The 20,088-nt window shown below is 41.2% G+C and overlaps 2 protein-coding genes across 10 annotated transcripts in view; both read right to left on the bottom strand.

Moving 5' to 3' along the window:
- The window catches only part of CFAP70 (cilia and flagella associated protein 70), a 68,964-nt gene extending 67,720 nt beyond the window's left edge, over positions 1–1,244 (bottom strand). For both annotated transcript variants that reach the window (XM_063637527.1, XM_063637528.1), the window contains exons 1-2: positions 897–1,244; positions 78–137 (exon numbers count right to left, since the gene is read on the bottom strand). The gene's annotated coding sequence lies outside the window, so the exon portion shown is untranslated. The remainder of the gene's footprint in view (positions 1–77; positions 138–896) is intronic.
- Positions 1,245–18,813: 17,569 nt separating this feature from the next.
- ANXA7 (annexin A7) overlaps positions 18,814–20,088 on the bottom strand; it is a 40,453-nt gene continuing 39,178 nt past the window's right edge. For all 8 annotated transcript variants that reach the window (XM_055275792.2, XM_055275790.2, XM_063637590.1 and 5 more), the window contains one exon: positions 18,814–19,251. In XM_055275792.2, coding sequence (XP_055131767.1) covers positions 19,129–19,251 — 123 coding nt within the window. In that variant the 3' untranslated portion in view covers positions 18,814–19,128. The remainder of the gene's footprint in view (positions 19,252–20,088) is intronic.

Here is a 20,088-nt window from a genome sequence, read left to right as displayed (position 1 = left end):
AGCAAGTAGCAAGTAGCTTGCAGTGGTGGAGTAAGAAGAAATAGGGAGAAAATGAGAAGAGACAAGCAGATAAATACCTTATTAAAGTACAGATCTGATCATATCACTGTCTTGTTACCTCTCACCTACAAAATAAACTATAACAGTACAGTTTAACTGTAGTTAAATGTAGTACTACAGAGTTTTCTAGGATCTTGGAGTGCCAGTCAACTCCCCTCTTCTAGCTTATGCTCTTGCTTAGTATTTTTCAAAGATTACCTGCATTTAGTCACATTTGAACCTTTGCATTTTTCCTTCCCCCTGGAATTATCTCTCCCTTTCTCCTCACTCCGTCTCTACAGCAAATCCTACTCATCCTTTAAAATCCAGCTCAAATGCTTCCTAGTCCATGAAGCTTCCCGGTCGGAAAAACTTGCCTTTCCTCTGAATTCATTTAGCACTTTAAACGTCTTTTGTGGCATTACCACAAGCTGCCTTGTTTATGAAGACTGGATATTCAAAAGACCTTTCCTGCTTAACAACTATGTGCCTCTGGGCAAATGCCTAACTTCTCTAAGCCTCAGTTTCACCTTCTGTAAAATGGATAACTTCCAACCTGTTTCGCATTTATTGTGAATATCCCCTAAGATATTAAAGCTGTTTAAGCTATGAAGCACTGCACAAATGGTATTATTAATATGCAGCGTTTGTCCTGAGAGCTCAATTACACCCTTGAAGGCATGTAACCTGCCTCACGCATATTTACAGGCCCCGAGTGCCTGCCACCATGTCTTGTACACAAGAGGCGTTCGCGTCGTGTTTGAACTATGAATGCAAGATATAGGACTAAAGTTATGGTCATGTCAGGTAGAGTGGGGACTCTTATTGTCCCCGGCAAGGCACGCATTTCTTGTCACCTGCTCGGAAGAAGCTGCAAGGGGAGGGTCCAGTGAGAAAAAGGTTAGACGAAGGAGGCAATGTGACTGGGTCTCGTCTGGGGACAAGCGCAGTCCGCGCGGAATGAGGAAGCCTGCGACGAGAAGCGGTAAAGGAAGGTCTACGTCCGCGCTCCTGTGGAGGTCGCCGGGCTGGGGCTGGCGGCAGAGTCCGCGCCTGGCCGGGCCAGCGGCTTTTCGGTCTAAATAACGGGGTTTTCAGCCTGGCCTTAGCTAAGGGAGCAGAAGATCGGGGTGACGGCTGTGGTGTGGCCGCAGGGCTGGGGTGGGCAGGCCGGGAAGACAGGGTTTCTTCAGGAGGGATCACCGTCTTACCTGCAGCAGCCTCAGTTATGTTTTTGACAACTATAGCAACCAACTACCTCTCGCGAGAACTTACTTTTGGCAATCGCACCAGCAAGTTTATTCCAAGACTCGCGATAACCCTCTGGGGACGGGCGCAGGGAGCGAGACGCTGAGCTTCTGCGCCTGCGCCCTAGCGCCGGCTGCAGCCTCACTTCGAGTGCCTGCTGTTTCCGCGGATGCTTTACCTTGGCAAGAGTTGGGTTTAAGTGCGCAGGCTTCCACCTTTACATTTTGCTTTCTTGACTCTTTTTTTTCAATATTTCTCCATAATAGGAGGGAAAAAAGCAAAAGGAAGTTTAAAGAAAAAGGCCTTTATTAAACTGATTTGAAAACATCATTTAAATATTTCTCCGTGAAATATGCAATATTTTTTAAATGAGCCTATCGCGCACTGTTGATGAGAGTGCAAAATGACCCTGCTGCTAGGTGCTCAATATTTGTACAATAAACAGACCTGAAGTTTATGATGTTAATGCAAATTTTTAATACTCAAAATTTAACATTAAAGAGCTAGAATAGCAAAACACAATAGCAATAACTTGGAAACAACCCAAGTGCCCGTGGAAGGAATAGTGGATGAGTGGACCAATAAACTGTGGCATATTCACAAAATGGCATATTACAAGCAGTCAAAGTTAATGAACTGCAGCCATATACACAACACGGATGAATTTTAGCAGTATATATACTTTAAATTGTTGCAGTGTTAAGAGCCAGCTTGAAGGGACTGCCATGGGCCAAATGAGGGACAATCTGAGCATGAAGTAGACAACGACGATAACGGATTACAACCCATTGAATAAAATAGGAATATGCAAGTCCGTGTTGATACAGAGAAAAAACTCTTTCAAAGTAGGATGCCAACCCAGAAGTGTAGCGAGAAGGATGGAAATAGAGAACTACCATTTGACAACTACTGAGGATGATGACTCAGGCAGGAGTCTTCAATGGACGCTAAGGCTGGTGGGTAGATGTTCTATGAGGCATAGAATACTGGCGTGATTTTGGAATGCTTCTCCCATGGAATACTACTTGATTACAGAGGGGAGAACAGTGAATGGACGCAACCAACATGCTCAGGTGATCGTGGTTAACATCACCAGTGTTGGGAGGAGTCTACATTGTGAGCCTCCTGGTGAAACACACTAAAAAAAACAAAACAAAACACAAAACATCCTTTTTGGTTTTTCTACCATGAAAGGAACTCAGGTGGTGGACCATCCAAGGACAGGAAAGACTGGGAACTGTCTCTGACTGAGGTTATATGACAACTAAATTCAATATGTATCTCTGTATAGCATTGTGGACCAGAAAGGAAAGCAACATTGTTAGGACAGTGAGCAAAATGTGAATTAGCTCTGTGAATCGCATACCACCCCGAACATGCCCGATCTTATCTGAATTGGATGGTAGTGTTGTACCAATATTGATTTCCTTTTTTTTTTTTTTTTTTTGAGACGGAATCTCGCTCTGTCGCCCAGGCTGGAGTGCAGTGGCGCGATCTTGGCTCACTGCAAGCTCCGCCTCCCGGGTTCACGCCATTCTCCTGTCTCAGCCTCCGGAGTAGCTGGGACTACAGGCGCCCGCCACCGCGCCCGGCTAATTTTTTGTATTTTTAGTAGAGACGGGGTTTCACCGTGGTCTCGACCTCCTGACCTCGTGATCCACCCGCCTCGGCCTCCCAAAGTGCTAGGATTACAGGCGTGAGCCACCGCGCCCGGCCTTCCAATATTGATTTCCTGATGTGGAAGTCTGTTTGTTGTTAGGTAGGAGAGTGTCCCTGTTTAGGGTAAAATAAACACTGGTGTGTTTAGGAGTGATGAGACACTATCTCTTCAATTTGCTCTCTTGACTCTCAAAAGGTCCAGAAAAAGACTAACAAGGGATACATACACATGTACACACACATATGCACATGCATGCACACCTGCACACATACACACACAGTGAGCAATGGAAAAAGTGCAATAAAGTGTTAACTATTTGGGAACCTGAGTGCAGGGGACATGAGACTTCCTTACACGATTTGGGCAACTTTTCTATACATTTCAGATCATTTCAAAACAAATTATTAAAATATACACACACGCATAAACACTCTCCCTGGGAAGCCCTTTGCTTAGGAAATAGAGTTACCAGAGTCAAATTTTAAAATTTTTATTTACATGAATAAAGAAACATTATAAATATTAAGAGAAACATTTTTTGAAAGTTGCAGTGTTACAGGTAATAAAGGTTCTCAAAATAAAACTACTGTGGCACTACTGAGTAAGGATTTCTCTCTGGATTTTTTTCCCAAGTGAGAGTTTTGGGTGAATTTGCACTGAGACAGCTATCCCACTTGCAAATGACAGACTTTTTCTACATTATAAGCTGGGTTAGGTCAAGTCTTTAATAGGGAGCTGTTCTTCCAGAAATCGCTCATGATCTTGGTCTACTTAGTACTTTGCTTCAAGGTCTTAGGCAAGCAAGGATAAATAACAGATGTCACTTCCTTAAACATAATTAATCTCCATTCAACTGTAGGGTACCTGAGAGCAAGGGCTGTATGTTACAATTTTCTTTTTTTTTTTTTAAGACGGAGTCTCACTCTGTAGCCCAGGCTGGAGTGCAGTGGCACAATCTGGGTTCACTGCAACCTCCACCTCCTGGGGTCAAGTGATTCTTGTGCCTCAGCCACTGGAGTAGCTATTACAAGCAGCCATCACCACAGCCGGCTAATTTTTGTATGTTTAGTAGAGACAGGGCCATGTTGGCCAGGCTGGTTTTGAACTCCTAACCTCAGGTGATCCACCCGCCTCAGCCTCCTAAAGTGCTGGGATTACAGGCATGAACCACCACGCCCGGCCTTTTTTTTTTTTTTTTCTTTATTGAGACAGTCTTGCTCTGGAGTTCAGTGGCATGATCTTGGCTCACTGCAACCTCTGCCTCCCGGGTTCAAGTGACCCTCCCACCTCAGCCTCCTGTGTGTGTGTGTGTTATAATTCTTTTATTCTCCTACAGTGCTTAGCAGTGGCCACTCTGTTTGAAAGGCATTCAATACTTTTTGACTGATTTAAAACATCCACTTGTGTATGGAAAAAGCCCTCTTTAGTGGTATGGAAAATATAATAGTACTGGAATCATAATAAAATCATCTACATATGCAAACCAATTTCAGGGAAAAAAACTATAAAAATGTCTTTCTAATAAAATTCAAATGCCTTAGTCTGAGTTTCAAAGGCCTCCACTAAATGATGCACTAGCTCAACAAATTCCTTTCTCATTACTCCAAAAGACTTGTTTCTAATTAGCTAATTTGTTACTTCCAAAGTCAACATATTTCTGACATTCAATAATACAATCAAATGTATTGCTCATCCTCAAATTGATCTACAGATTGAAAGCAATCACTATGAAAATCCCAACTTTTTTTTTTTTTTTCAGAAATTAACAAGCTGATCCTAAAATTCATATGGAAGTGCAAGGGACCCAGAGTAGCCAAAACAATCTTGAAACAGAAGAACAGTTGGAAAACTCACACTTCCCAATTTCAAAACTTTCTACAAAGCTGCAGTAATCAAGTAATGAAGACAGTAATAAAGGCATAAAGATAGCCATATAGATCAAAATAATCAATTGAATTGAGAGTTCAGAAATAAACTCTTACATTTATGGTCAATTGATTTTTAACAAGAGTGCCAAGATGACCTACTGGGATGTGGGAGGGAGGGGGTAATATAGTCTTTTAAACAAATGGTACAAGGAAAATCAATGTCCACATGCAAAGAATGAAGTTGGACCCTTACCTCACACCATATACAAAAAATAATTCAAAATGGACCAAATGTAAGAACTAAAACTATAAATTTGAGGGTTTTCTATTTCTGTGAAGAATGTCATTGCAATATTGATAGAGATTGTGTTGAATCTGTGGAGCACTTTGGGAAGTATGAACATTTTAACAATGTTAATTATTCTAATCCATGAACATAGGATACTATTTGTGTCTTCAGTTTCTTTCATCAATGTTATGTAGTTTTCATTGTAGAGATCTTTTGCCTACTTGGTTAAAACTTCCTAGGGGTTTTTTTTTTTTTTTTTTTTGTAGCAATTGTGAATGGGATTGCTTTTTTCTTTTTCAGATAGTTCACTAGTGGCATATAGAAATGCTACATATTTTTGCATGTTGCTTTTGTATCCTGCAACTTTACTGAATTTATTACTTCTAGCAGTTTTTTGGTGGAATCTTTAGGGTTTTCTGTGTATAAGTTCATGTTATCTGCAGACAGGAAGTTTGATTTCTTTCTTTCCAATTTAGATGCCCTTTGTTTCTTTCTCTTGCCTAATTACTGTGGCTAGGACTTCCAGTACTACGTTGACTAGAAGTAGTGAAAGTGGCTATCCTTGTCTTGTTCCATATTTTAGAGAAAAAGCTTTCAATGTGTCCTCATTCAGAATGTTAGCTGTGGGTCTGTCATACATGGTCTTTATTGTACTGAGGTATGTTCCTTCCATATCTAATTTGTTGAGAGTTTTGTTTTGTTTGGTCATGAAGGGATGTTGACCATTACCAAATGCTTTTTCTGTGTCTACTGAGATTATCATATGGTTTTTATCCTTTGTTCTGTTAGTGTGATGTATCACAAAAATTGACTATCCACATGCAGAAGAATAAAACTAGACCCCTATCTCTCACCATTTACAAACCTAGCCTCAAAGGGGATAAAATATGTAAGCATAAGACCTGAAACTATTAAACTATTAGAAAAAAAATTGGAAAAATGCTTTTGACATTGGTCTGAGCAAGGAATTTTTGGATAACCCTCAAAACACAGGCAACAACAAAAATAGACAAGTGGGATTACATCAAACTAAAAAGCTTCTGCACAGCAAAGGAAACAATCAATAGATTGAAGAGACAGTATATAGAATGGGAGAAAATATTTACAAACTATGCATCTGACAAGGGGTTAATGTCCAGAGTATATAAGAAACTCAACACCAAAAAAAAAAAAAAATCCAAAAAACAAAAAACCCCACAAATAATCTGATTTTAAAATGGGCAAGGCTGGGCGCGGTGGCTCACGCTTGTAATCCCAGCACTTTGGGAGGCCGAGGCGGGCGGATCACGAGGTCAGGAGATCGAGACCACAGTGAAACCCCATCTCTACTAAAAAGGTGACAGAACGAGACTCCGTCTCAAAAAAATAAAATAAATAAATAAATAAATAAAATAAAATAAAATAAAATGGGCAAAAGATCTAAATAGACATTTCTTGAAAGAAAGTATACAAATGGCCAACAGATATATGAAAAAATGCTCAACAACACTAAACATGATGGAAATGCAAATAGTGTATCTACACAAACATAGATAACATAGCCTACCACATACCTAAGTCATATAGAGTATATCTTATTGCTCCTAGGCAACAAACAGGTATGGCATGTTACTGTGCCGAATACTGTAGGCAATTGTAACACAATGGTAAGTACTTGTGTATCTAAACATAGAAAAAGTACAGTAAAAATACGGTATAAAAGATAAATAGTACACCTGTAGAAGGCACTCATAATGAATGGCAATTGCTGGCCTAGAAGTTGCTCTGGGTGAGTGAAGGAATGAGTAGTGAGTGAATTGTGAAGGCCTAGGACATTACTGTATACTACTGCAGACTTAACAAACACTATATAATTAGGCTACACTAAATTTATTTTAAACCTTTTTAATAATAAATTTACTTTAGCTTACTGTAACGTTTTTGCTTCCTAAACATTTTTTTTTTCCCTTGGAGACAGGGTCTCGTTCTGTCACCCAGGCTGGAGTGCAGTGGCATGATCATGGCTCACTGCAGCCTCAATCTCCTTGGGCTCAAGCAAACCTCCTGCCTTTTTGTATTTTTTGTAGAGATGGGGTTTCACCATGTTGCTCAGGCTGGTCTTGAATTCTTGGGCTCAAGTGATCCACCTGCCTCGGCCTCCCTAAGTGCTGAGACTACACGCGTGAGCCATGCACTCAGCCTAAACTTCTTAACTTTTTGACTCTTACAGCTATACAAAAATATTTTCTGTATGTCCTTATAAGCTTTTTATTTAAAAAATTATTTTTTACGGGCCTTCTACAGGTGTACTATTTATCTTTTATACCATATTTTTACAGGTGGCTCACGCCTGTAATCCCAGCACTTTGGGAGGCTGAGGTGGGTGGATCACAAGGTCAGGAGATCGAGACCAGCTGGCTAACACGGTGAAACCCCATCTCTACTAAAAATACAAAAAATTAGCCGGGCACGGTGGCGGGCCCCTGTAGCCCCAGCTACTTGGGAGGCTGAGGCAGGAGAATGGCATGAACCTGGGAGGAGGAGCTTGCAGTGAGTGGAGATCACACAGCTGCACTCTAGCCTGGGTGACAGAGTGAGACTCTGTCTCAAAAATAAATAAATTATTTACTTTTTGACCTTTTTTTGTTAAAAAACTAAGACACAGGTCAGGTGTGGTGGCTCTGGCCTGTAATCCCAGCACTTTGGGAGGCTGAGGTAAGAGGACTGCTTGAGTCCAGGAGTTACCAGCCTGGGGTAACATGGTGAGACCATGTCTCTTCAAAAAACTTAAAAATTAGCGTGGTGTGGTGGCAAAAGCCTGTAGTCCCAGCTACTTGGGACACTGAGGCAGGAGGATTGCTTGAGGCCAGGAGTTCAAGGCTGCAGTGAGCAATGATTCCACCACTGCACTGCAACCTGGGTGACAGAGCAAGACCCTGCCTCCAAAACTAAAAAAAACAAAGACACAAACACACACATTAGCCTAAGTCTACACAGGCTCAGGATAATCAACATGACTATCTTCCACCTGCACATCTCATCCCACTGGAAGGTCTTCAGGGGCATAACACACATGGAGCTGTCATCTCCTATAACAATGCCTTCTTCTGGAATACCTTCTGAAGGTCCTACCTTAGGCTTCTTATAGTTAACTTCTTTTCAATAAGTAGATGGAGTATACTCTAAAATAATGATTAAAAGTCTAGTATTAGTAAGTACTAAGTGATAGGAATTTTTCAGCTGTGTTATAATCTTATGGAACTACTACTTGTAGTAGTTCATGTATGTAGTCTGTTGTTGACTGAACCTTCATTATGCAGTGCATTGTTGGTGAGAATGTAAATTGGTACAGCCACTGTGGAAAATAGTAGAGGGTTCCTAAAAAAAACTAAAAACAGAACTACCACATGATCTAACAATCCCATATATCCAAAGGATATGATATCAGTATGTCAAGAAGATGTCTGCACACCCATGTTTATTGCAGCACTATTCATGATGCCCAGAATATGGAATCAACCTAAGTGTCCATCAGCGGATGAATGAATATGTGGTAAATTTACACAATGGAATACTATTCAGCCATAAAAAAAAATGAAATCCTCTCATTTGGAACAACTTGAATGAGCCTAGAGGTTTCGTTATGTGAAATAAGCCAGGCACAGAAAGACAAATACTGCATGATCCTATTCATATGTGGAATCCTAAATTTTTTTTTTTTTTTTTTTTTTTGAGGCAGTCTCGCTCTGTCACCCAGGCTGGAGTGCAGTGGCAAGGTTTCAGCTAACTGCAACCTTCACCTTCCAGGTTCAAGCGATCCTCATGCCTCAGCCTCAGCCTCCTGAGTAGCTGGGATTACAGGCGCACGCCACCACATCCGGCTAATTTTTGTATTTTCAGCAGAGATGGGGTTTCACCATGTTGGCCAGGCTGGTTTCTTTTTTTTTTTTTTTTTCGAGACGGAGTCTTGCTCTGTCCCCCAGGCTGGAGTGCAGTGGCGCGATCTCGGCTCACTGCAAGCTCCGCCTCCTGGGTTCATGCCATTCTCCTGCCTCAGCCTCTCCGAGTAGCTGGGACTACACGCCATTCTCCTGCCTCAGGCTCTCCGAGTAGCTGGGACTACAGGCGCCCGCCACCACGCCCGGCTAATTTTTTTGTATTTTTAGTAGAGACGGGGTTTCACCGTGGTCTCGATCTGCTGACCTCGTGATCCGCCCGCCTTGGCTTCCCAAAGTGCTGGGATTACAAGCGTGAGCCACCGCGCCCGGCCAGCCGGGCTGGTTTCTAACTCCTGTCTTCAAGTGATCCACCCACGTCGGCCTCCCGAAGTGCTGGGATAGATTACAGATGTGAGCCACTGCACCTGGCCTTAAAATGTTGATCTAATAGAAGTAGAGAATAAATAGTGGTTACCAGAGGCTGGGAAGGGGAGGGAAGAGGAAGGACAGGGAGAGGCCAGTCAATGGATACAAAGTTACAGTTAGATAGGAAGAATAAGTTCTGGTGTTCCATTGCTCTGAATGGTGATTATAGTTCATGGTAATATATTGCATATTTCAAAATAGCTAGAAGAGAGGATTTTGAATCTTCTCATCACAAAAAAGATGTCTGAGATGATGGATGTTAATTACCCTAATTTATTACATATTGTGTACATGTATCACAACATTACACTGTCCCGGTAAATATGTACAATTGTATCAATTAAAATGTTTTAAGTTTTTTTTTTTTTTTCTTGAGATGGAGTCTCGCTCTGTCACCCAGGCTGGAGTGCAGTGGCGCGATCTCAGCTCACTGCAAGCTCCACCTCCTGGGTTCACGCCATTCTCCTGTCTCAGCCTCCTGAGTAGCTGGGACTACAGGCGCCCGCCACCACGCCCAGCTAATTTTTTGTATTTTTAGTAGAGATGGGGTTTCACTGTGTTAGCCAGGATGGTCTCGAGCTCCTGACCTTGTGATCCGCCCGCCTCGGCCTCCCAAAGTGCTGGGATTACAGGCATGAGCCACCATGCCCAGCCAAAATGTTTTAAGTCTTGAAGAAAAAATAATTTAAAAATTTCGTACATCAAAAGACACCATCAAGAAAACAAAAGCCAACCTATGAAATGGGAGAAAATATTTTGTGAATTGTGTATCAGGTAAGAGTCTACTATCCAAAATACATAAACAACTTTTACAACTCAACAGAAATACAAATTACCCAAATTAAAAATGGGCAAAGTATTCAAATACATATTTTTTAAAGATATGCAAATAATCAGCACAAAAAATATGCTCATTAGTACAAGGGAAATGAAATGAAAACCACAATCAGATGCCACTTCATATCCACCAGCATGGCTATAGTGAAAAACATAGGCAATGATAGTAAGTGTTGGTGAGGATGAGAAAAATTATCAACCAGGTTTGTTCTGCCCATGCTGGGTAAACCAATCACTGTGATGACACATTTTGCAAAAAAGAAAAGATTAATCCACAAGGCAGCCCAGCAAGGGGGCAGGTAAATAGCTCTCATATCTGCCTCCCGAAAATAAGGCATAGGGATGTCTATGGGTTAGAGAAGCAGGGTGGTCTAAGGCATGGGGAAAGGTGATTGGCAGTGGGGGAAAATGAATCATTTGCGCAAGTGTAGTCAGGATTCATGGCACTTCATAGGATGACTGTTCAGAAAATGGTGACATCATCATTTGAGGGTGGAGTGTTTCACCTGTGATGTCAAAAGGCTACCTCTTGGGCATTTGCTCAGGCCTGAAGGGTCAGTGGTCGCAACCAGTTTGAACAGGAGAGGAGCTGCCCCAAGTTCCTGAAAAGCAACTTAAGTGACTGTTACCATGGTGACATATTTTATCTATAGATTATATAGGTAGCCAGCAAAGGTTAAATGCTGTGGTCTTCAGCTACATAGAAAAAAACAAAATGCAAATCACCAAATTGCAGGGCAGGCTGTTTTGTGGATCTAATCAGATTAACCCCCCACCCAGTTTCAAAACTTTATTGCTGATAGGATTATAATATTGTACAGCTACCTGAGTAAACAGTTTGGGAGATCCTCAAAAAGTTAAACACAGGCCGAGTGCGGTGGCTCATGCCTGTAATCCTAGCACTTTGGGAGGCCAAGGTGAGTGGATTGCCTGAGCTCAGGAGTTCGAGGCCAGCCTGGGCAACACGGTGAAACCCCATCTCTAATAAAATACAAAAAAAAAAAAATTAGCCAGGTGTGGCAGCATGTGCCTGTAATCCCAGCTACTCGGGAGGCTGAGGCTGAGGCAGAACTGCTTGAACCTGGGAGATGGAGGTTGCAGTGAGCCAAGATGGCACCACTACACTCCAGCTTGGGAGACAGAGCAAGACTCCATCTCTTAAAAAAAAAAAAAGTTAAACATAGATATACCATACGATCCAGCAATTCTTTTCATTTGAGACAGAGTTGTCCCACTGTGTTGGCCAGGCCGGTCTCGAACTGTTGACCTTGTGTTTCACCTTCCTAGGCCTCCCAAAGTGCTGGGATTACAGATGTGAGCCCCTGTACCCGGCATAATTTTTGTATTTTTAATAGAGACGGGGTTTCACCATGTTGGCCAGGCTGGTCTTGAACTCCTGACCTCAGGTGATGATTCAGCAATTCTACTCCTAGGTGTATAGCCAAGATAGTTGGGAACATAGGTCCACACAAAAACTTAAACATGAATGTTCACAGTAGCATTATTCATAATAGCCAAAAGGTGAAAACCATCCAGATGCCCATCAACTGATGAGTGAATTTTTTAAAATGTGAAATAAATGGCCAGATGTGGTGGCTCATGCCTATAATCCCAGCACTTTGGGAGGCCAAGGCGGGCAGATCACTTGAGACCAGGAGTTCGAGACCAGCCTGGCCAACATGGTGAAACCCCATCTCTACAAAAAATACAAAAAATTAGCCGGGTGTGGTGGCACGCACCTGTAACCCCACCTACTCAGGAGGCTGAGGCAGGGGAATTGCTTGAACCCGGGAGGCAGAGATTTCAGTGAGCCAAGATTGTGCCACTGCACCCCAGCCTGGGCAACACAGCGAGACTCTGTCTGAAGAAAAAAGAGCAATATAACCATACAATGGATTATTCAGCCACAAAACAGAATGAAGTACTGATTCATGCTATACCACAGATGAACCTTAGAAACAGTATGCTAAATGAAAGAAGTCAGACACAAAGGGCTACATACTGTATGATTCCAGTCATTTGGAAAGTCCAGAATAGACAAATCCATAGAGACAGACAGTAGATTAGTGGTTGCCAGGGGCTGGATAGGAGGGTGAGGAATGAGGAATGACTACTGATTGGGTATGGGGTTTCTTTTTTGGGGTGATGAAAATGTTCAAAAATTGATTGTGGTGACGGTTGCACAAATTTGTGAATATGCTGAGAACCATTGAATTGTACACATTATTTTTTAGAGACGGGGTCTCACTTTGTCACCTAGGCTGGAGTGCAATGGCACAATCATAGCTGTCACCTCGAGCTCCTGTGCTCAAATGATCCATCCTCCTGCCTTGGCCTCCCAAGCAGCTAGAACCACAGATATGCACCACCACACACAGCTAATTTTTTAAATTATTTTTTTTTGTAGCAACAGAGTCTTGCCATCTTGCCCAGGTTGGTCTCAAACTCCTGGGCTCAAGCAATCCTCCCGCTTTGGCCTCCCAAAGTGCTGGGATTATGCACAGCTGAATTGTACACTTTAAAAGGGTGAATTGTATATATGAATTACAGCTCGTATTTTTAAAAGTTTAAAAATATGTTGCTTGGGAAAGGACTCTGGGAAGATGGCAGACAGAGTAGGAAGCACTAGAAATCTGCCTCCCCACCCAGGCTGTCTGAGGTAACTATTTTGGAATTCTGGAGTCTATTGAAGGTTTGCAACTTCCAGAGGAAGACTTGGATGGCAATTTGGACTATTTCAATTTTCACTCAGCACAGTAGTAGCTACCCATCCTGTGGGAGGTGAGTGTGCATTTGTTCCTGTAGGAGCCTGCACATAGCCTGTGGGAGCCAGGATAGGCAAAAAAAGTATCCTATCCTCCAAATATGAGATATCTATGCTGATTACTGAAAACTGCTTCTGATCACAGGGGTACAGACAAAGAAGCAGGGGCCATTGTTGCACCTCCCCCAATTGTTGCAAGTCTCTCCCTCTCCAGGTGAAGTGACTTCCAGTGGATTGAAAGGTCTGGTACCTTTGTCTTTACCCCTACCCTTCATTTTTCTCTTTTTCTCCCTTTGGGGGGCAGACATTAAAGATAAGGACATTCAAAAGCAACTACATATATGGGGAAAATTAGAAAATGGCCATCCACACCCAGAGAAAGGCACAGGCTCAAAAAGACCTGAGAAGACCTAAAGTTTATACCTCAGTGTGGTCCTTGGCACAGACAGCCTACAACAATTAAAAAAAAAACAAAAATGATAAACAAATACAATAACAAAAAATAGCAAACCCTGGGGAAAGGGGAGAATCCAATTTCCAGAGTTACCGTATTATTAAACCCAAATGTATAATTTTCAATGAAAAAAATCACAAGGCATACAGAGAAACAGGAAACTATCCCCAATCAAAGGCAAAAATAAACAGAAACTGTGTCTAAAAAAAGACCTGGTAACAGATCTATTACACAAAAAAATTTTAAAACCTGTCTTAAAGGCTGGGTGTGGCGGTTCATGCCTATAATTCCAGCACTTTGGGAGGCCAAGGCAAGAGCATCACTTGAGGCTGGGAGTTCAAGAGCAGCCTGGGTAACACAGTGAGACCCTGTCTCTTAGAGAAAAAAAAAAAAAAAAAGAAGAAGAAGAAGAATTAAAAAATAAGCCAGCCAGGTGCAGTGGCCTGTGTCTATAGTCCTAACTAGCTACTTGGGAGGTTGAAGCAGAAGGCTCACTTTGAGCCCAGGAGTTTGAGGCTGCAGTGAGCTTTGATTGTGCCACTGCACTCCAGCCTGGGTGACAGAGTGAGACCCTGTCTTAAAACACAAAAACAAAAAACTGTCTTAAAGATATCAGGCCAGGTGTGGTGGCTCATGCCTGTAATCCCAACACTTTGGGAAGCCAAGGTGGGCAGATCACTTGAGCCTAGGAGTTTGAAACCAGCCTGGGCAACACAGTGAAACCCCATTTCTACTAAAAAACACAAAAAATTAGGTGGATGTGGTGGCACACACCTGTAGTCCCAGCTACTTGGAGTCTGACTGACATGGGAGAATCAACTGAGCCAGGTAAGTCGAGGCTGCAGTTAAGCTGTGATTGCGCCACTGCACTCTAGCCTGTGCGATAGGAGGCCCTGTCTCAAAAAAATAAGAGATGATCAAAAAACTAAAGGAAGATATGGAAAAAGCCAAGAAAATGATGTATGAAGAAAATGGAAATATCAATAAAGAGATAGAAAACCTAAAAAGAAACCAAATGAATTCTGGAGCTGAAAAATACAATAACTGAAATGCAAAAATTCACTAGCAGGATTCAAAGGCAGATTTAAACAAGCAAAAAAAAGAGCAAGTCAAATTGGAGACAGGACAATGGAAACAGTCTGAAAAACAGAAAGAAAAAAGATTGAGGAAAAGTGAACAGAGCCTAAGGGGCCTGTGAAACACCATCAAGTGGACCATCATACACATTGTGGGAATTCTAAAGGGCAAGAAACAGGAAGAGAAAATATTTGAAGAAATAATGGCTTAAAAGCTTCCCAAGTTCTATGAGACATGAATATAAACACCCAAGCAGCTCAATGAACTCCAAGTAGATGAACTTAAAGAGAGTCACATTAAGACACATTTTAATCAATCAAAGTTTCTTTTTTTTTTTTTTAAGACGGAGTCTCACTCTGTCGCGCAGGCTGGAGTGCAGTGGCGCGATCTCGGCTCACTGCAAGCTCTGTCTCCTGGGTTCATGCCATTCTCCTGCCTCAGCCTCCCGAGTAGCTGGGACTACAGGCGCCCACCACCATGCCCAGCTAATTTTTTGTATTTTTAGTAGAGACGGGGTTTCACCGTGTTAGCCAGGATGGTCTTGATCTCCTGACCTCGTGATCTGCCCGCCTCAGCCTCCCAAAGTGCTGGGATTACAGACGTGAGCCTCCACGCCCGGCCTTTAATCAAACTTTCTAAATCCAAAGACAGAATCCTGAAATCAGCAAGAGAGAAGTGATTTGCCACATACAAGATATTCTTAATAAGATTATCAGCAGATTTCTCATCAGAAAGAATAGGATGATATAGTTAAAGTGCTAAAAGAAAAAAAAATGTCAGTCCAAGAATCCTATATCTGGCAAAACTGTCCTTAAAAAGTGAGGAAGAAATTTAGACATTCCTAGATAAAAGCTGGGAAAGTTCATTACCACTAGACCTGCCCTACAAGAAATGCTCAAAGAAGTCCTAGTACTGCAGAATGAAATGAAAGGAGACTAGAGAGTAACTTGAAGCTACATGAAGAAATAAAGCTCTCAATAAAGAGTAAATACATGGGCAATTATAAAAGCTAGTGTTATTGTAATAATAGTCTAACGATACTTTTGGTTTTCTACATGATTTGAAATGAACACATTAAAAAAAACTAAACACTAGCATAACTGTAATTTTGGTTTGTAACTCCAAATTTTGTATTCTACGTAATTTAGGAAACGAATGCATTTAAAAGAATTAGTTTATGTTTTGGGTCACACAAGGTAAAAAGATGTAATTTTGTGACATCAACCAAAAGGGGTGAGGACACAGCTGTTAGAAGAGTTTGTATACGTCATTGAAGCTGACATAAATTTAGTGTTATTAACTTTAGGATGTTAAATATAATCCCCATGGTAACCACAAAGAAAATAGCTATAGAATATACACAAAACAAAGGGAAATGAATTTAAATGTTTCACTACAAGACAACTAAACACAGAAGACAGTAATGCAGGAAATGAGGGACAAAAAAGCAGTAAGCCATATGGAGAACAAATAGCAATACAACAGAAGTTCTTATCAGTAATTACTTTAAATGTAAATAGATTACATTTTCTTTTATTTATTTATTTTTTTTGAGATGGAGTCTCACTCTGTAGCCCAGGCTGCATTGTAGGGGCATGATCTCAGCTTCCTGCAACCTCCACCTCCTGGGTTCAAGCAATTCTACCTCAGCCTCCCGAGCAGCTGGGATTATAGGCGCATGCCACCACACCCGGCTAATTTTTGTATTTTTTGTAGAGACGGGGTCTCACCATGTTGGCTAGGCCGGTCTTGAACTCCTGATCTCAAGTGATCTGCCGGCCTCAGCCTCCCAAAGTGCTGGAATTACAGGTGTGAGCTACCACACTCAGCCAGGATTAAACGTTCTAATCAAAAGACAAAGACTGGGCTGGGCGCAGTGGCTTAAGCCTGTAATCCCAGCACTTTGGGAAGCTAAGGCGGGCAGATCACCTGAGGTCAGGAGTTCAAGACCAACCTGGCCAACACGGCAAAAACCTGTCTCTACTATAAATACAAAAATTAGCCAGGCATGCTGGCGGGCACCTGTAATCCCCACTACTTGGGAGGTTGAGGCAGGAGAATTGCTTGAACCCGAGAGGCGGAGGTTGCAGTGAGCTGAGATCAGGCCACTGCACTCCAGCCTGGGCAGCAGAGCAAGACTCCACTCTCAAAAAAAAAAAGGTTATATTATAGGGGACAAAGAACATTATATAATAAAAAATCCAATACTGCAAGAAGATATAACAATTATGAACATCTACACACCTAATAACAGACCACCTAAATATATGAAGCAAAAACTGATACAATTAAAGGGAGAAACAGTTTTACAACAGTAATTGGGGACTTCAATATCCCATTCTCAATAATGGATAGAAGAATCAGATGTAAGGAAAAAGAGGACTTAAATAGAACAATAAACTAGATCTAATGGACACATACGGAACACTCTATACCTAACAATGGTATCATATACATTCTTCTCAAGTACACATGGGATTTTCACCTATTAGGTTGGGTATTATCAAAAAGGTAAGACATAGCAAGTGTCGGCAAGAATGTGGAGCAAAGGGAACCACCGTACACTGTTGGTGGGAAGGTAAATTGGTACAGCCATTATAGAAAACAGTGTGGAGGTTTCTCAAAAAATTAAAAATAGGGCCGGGCGCGGTGGCTCACGCTTGTAATCCCAGCACTTTGGAAGGCCGAGGCGGGCGGATCACGAGGTCAGGAGATCGAGACCATGGTGAAACCCCGTCTCTACTAAAAATACAAAAAAATTGGCCGGGCGTGGTGGCAGGCGCCTGTAGTCCCAGCTACTCGGAGAGGCTGAGGCAGGAGAATGGCGTGAATCTGGGAGGCGGAGCTTGCAGTGAGCAGAGATTGTGCCACTGCACTCCAGCCTGGGCGACAGAGCGAGACTCCGTCTCAAAAAAAAAAAAAAAAAAAAAAAAAAAAAAAAATTAAAAATAATATGACCCAGCAAATACCACTTCTGGGTATGTATCTGAAGGAAATGAAATCAGTAAAGAGGTATCTTTACTCCTATGTTCACTTGGTTCACAATAACCAAGATATGGAAACTACTCAAGTGTCCACTGATGGATGAATGGATAAAGAAATTATAGTATATATACATAATGGAATATTATTCAGCCTTAAAGGAGGAAACTCTGGCCGGGTGCGGTGGCTCTTGCCTGTAATCCAAGCACTTTGGGAAGCCAAGGCATGTGGATCACCTGAGGTCACGAGTTCAAGACCAGCCTGGCCAATCTGGTGAAACCCCATCTCTACTAAACAAAAAATTAGCCGGGAGTGGTGGCAGATGCCTATAATCCCAGCTACTCGGGAGGCTGAGGCAAGAGAATTGCTTGAGCCCGGGAGGTGGAGGTTGCAGTGAGCTGAGATTGCGCCACTGCACTCCAGCCTGGGAAACAAGAGCGAAACTCCATCTCCAAAAAAAAAAAAAAAAAAAAAAAAATGGAGGAGGAAATTCTGCCATTTGTGACAATGTGAACTATAAACTTAGAGATCATTATGCTAAGTGAAATAAGCCAGACACAGAAAGAGAATATTGTATACCATTTATACGTGCAATCTAAAATAGCTGAACTTAGGCAGAGTGGTGGTTGTCCAAGTGAGAGGTGGGGAAAATGGGGAGATGGTGGTCAAAGGGTATAAACTTTCAGTTATAAGATGAATAAATTCTAGAGGTTTAATGTAGAGCATAGTATCTATAGTTAATAGTGTACTGAACACTTAAAATTTGCTAAGGTAGTAGATCTTAAGTGTTTTCACCACACATGAAAAAATGGTAACTATGTCAAGGTGACAGATACGTAATTAGCCTGACCTTAATCGTGGAATCATTACACAAGGAATGCTGATATCAAAACACTCTATTGTACACCTTAAATATATGCAATTGTTTATTTGTCATAACTCAATTTAAAAAAAGAAAACAACTGGGAAAAAAAAGTAGGCTATGTATCTTAAGCATATAAACATTTGACCCTTTCTTAAAAGGTGCTACAGGTAATACTAATCTATTTTCTATGTGGAAAGTGTTTATGAATATAGAACCAATTTAGGCAAAATAAGATGCAAATTATTCTAGATGTAAAGAGTTGAATTTTTTTTTTTAAAGTACACAGTTTTAACATACTATCCACTCTATCAAGCAGACCTAGAGGGATTCTGGAAGGCAGAGCTTTCAGTAACCTTCTAAAAAGTTATTCAATATTATTACACAGAATCAGAGATTGCTATGATTTTTATTCAATTTGACATCTTGATTAGAATGAAACTAGTAAGAATGAAGGTTTACAAACACTGCAATATTACTGTATCATTGTGATATGGCTTTACATTGATTGTATGTAGAGAACAAAATAACATTAGAATTAAGGCAATAACAACATGTGCAAACCAAGCACATTACCCTGATACGGTCCTTGATAGAAAGCTCTTTTGGTTAGCTGATGTTTGATATTGCTGCATGCAGGTCATTGCTCTGAAGGATAAGCTATGAATAGAAATTTTTTTTTCATTAAAAAAAAAAAAATCCCTCCTACTGGCCCACAATAGCCAGAAGAAGTCTTCGGTAATCTCCACTCGTGTCACCTGCAATCATTGTGCCCAGAGTCTTCTGATACATCTGAGCGAACATCTGTTTTATTTGTACAAGGTCAATCTGCATAAGAAATAATATTTATGTCAGAAAAACATCTGTGATAACTGACATTTATTAAAATTCTTTTTAAATAATAAGATCTTAATAATAATCAAAGCTGGGGGGGAAAACACTAAGTGACTGACATTTTATGCCTGGCACTCATACCAATGCTAGCACTACCCAATGAAGGTCTGATTCACAACTCTGTAAAATACTTGGTAAGGGTAGTACTAGTTTCATCTATTATTCCAAAGATATTAGTCATTTAAAAACATTTGATAGGATGGCTATTATCAAAACCAAAAAAATAGTAAGTATTGGCAAGGATGTCATGAAATGGGAACATTTGTACACAGGTTGATGGAAAAGTAAAAGGGTGCAGCTGCTGTGAAAACTAATATGGTTAATTCCTCAAAGCAAAACAAAAACACTTCCGAAGAATTACAATATGACCTAGAAATTCCACTTCTGGGTATATTCAAAATAAGTGAACGTAGACTTGAACAGATATTTGTACACCCATGTTCACAGAAGCATTATTCAGGTAGAAACAAACCAAGTGTCACAGATGAATAAAAAAAAAAAAAAAGGTGGGATACATGTACAATGGACTATTTATTACTCAGTCTCAAAAGGAAGGAAATTCTGACATGCTACAACATGAATAAACCTTGAGGACGCTATGCTAAGTAAAAGACGACAGTCACAAAAAGACAAATATTGTATGATTCCACCAATATGACGTACCTAGAGTAGTCAAACACAGGGACAGAAAGTCACATGGTTTGTTGCCAGCAGTTGGGAGAAAGGAGAATGGGGAGCTACTGTTTAAGGAGTATGGATTTTCAGTTTTGC

The sequence above is a fragment of the Symphalangus syndactylus genome, chromosome 4, assembly GCF_028878055.3.
Source record: "Symphalangus syndactylus isolate Jambi chromosome 4, NHGRI_mSymSyn1-v2.1_pri, whole genome shotgun sequence".
Classification (NCBI taxonomy): Eukaryota; Metazoa; Chordata; class Mammalia; order Primates; family Hylobatidae; genus Symphalangus; species Symphalangus syndactylus.
The sequence above is the reverse complement of the archived record's forward strand: the minus strand, read 5'-3'. Positions and strand labels throughout refer to the sequence as shown.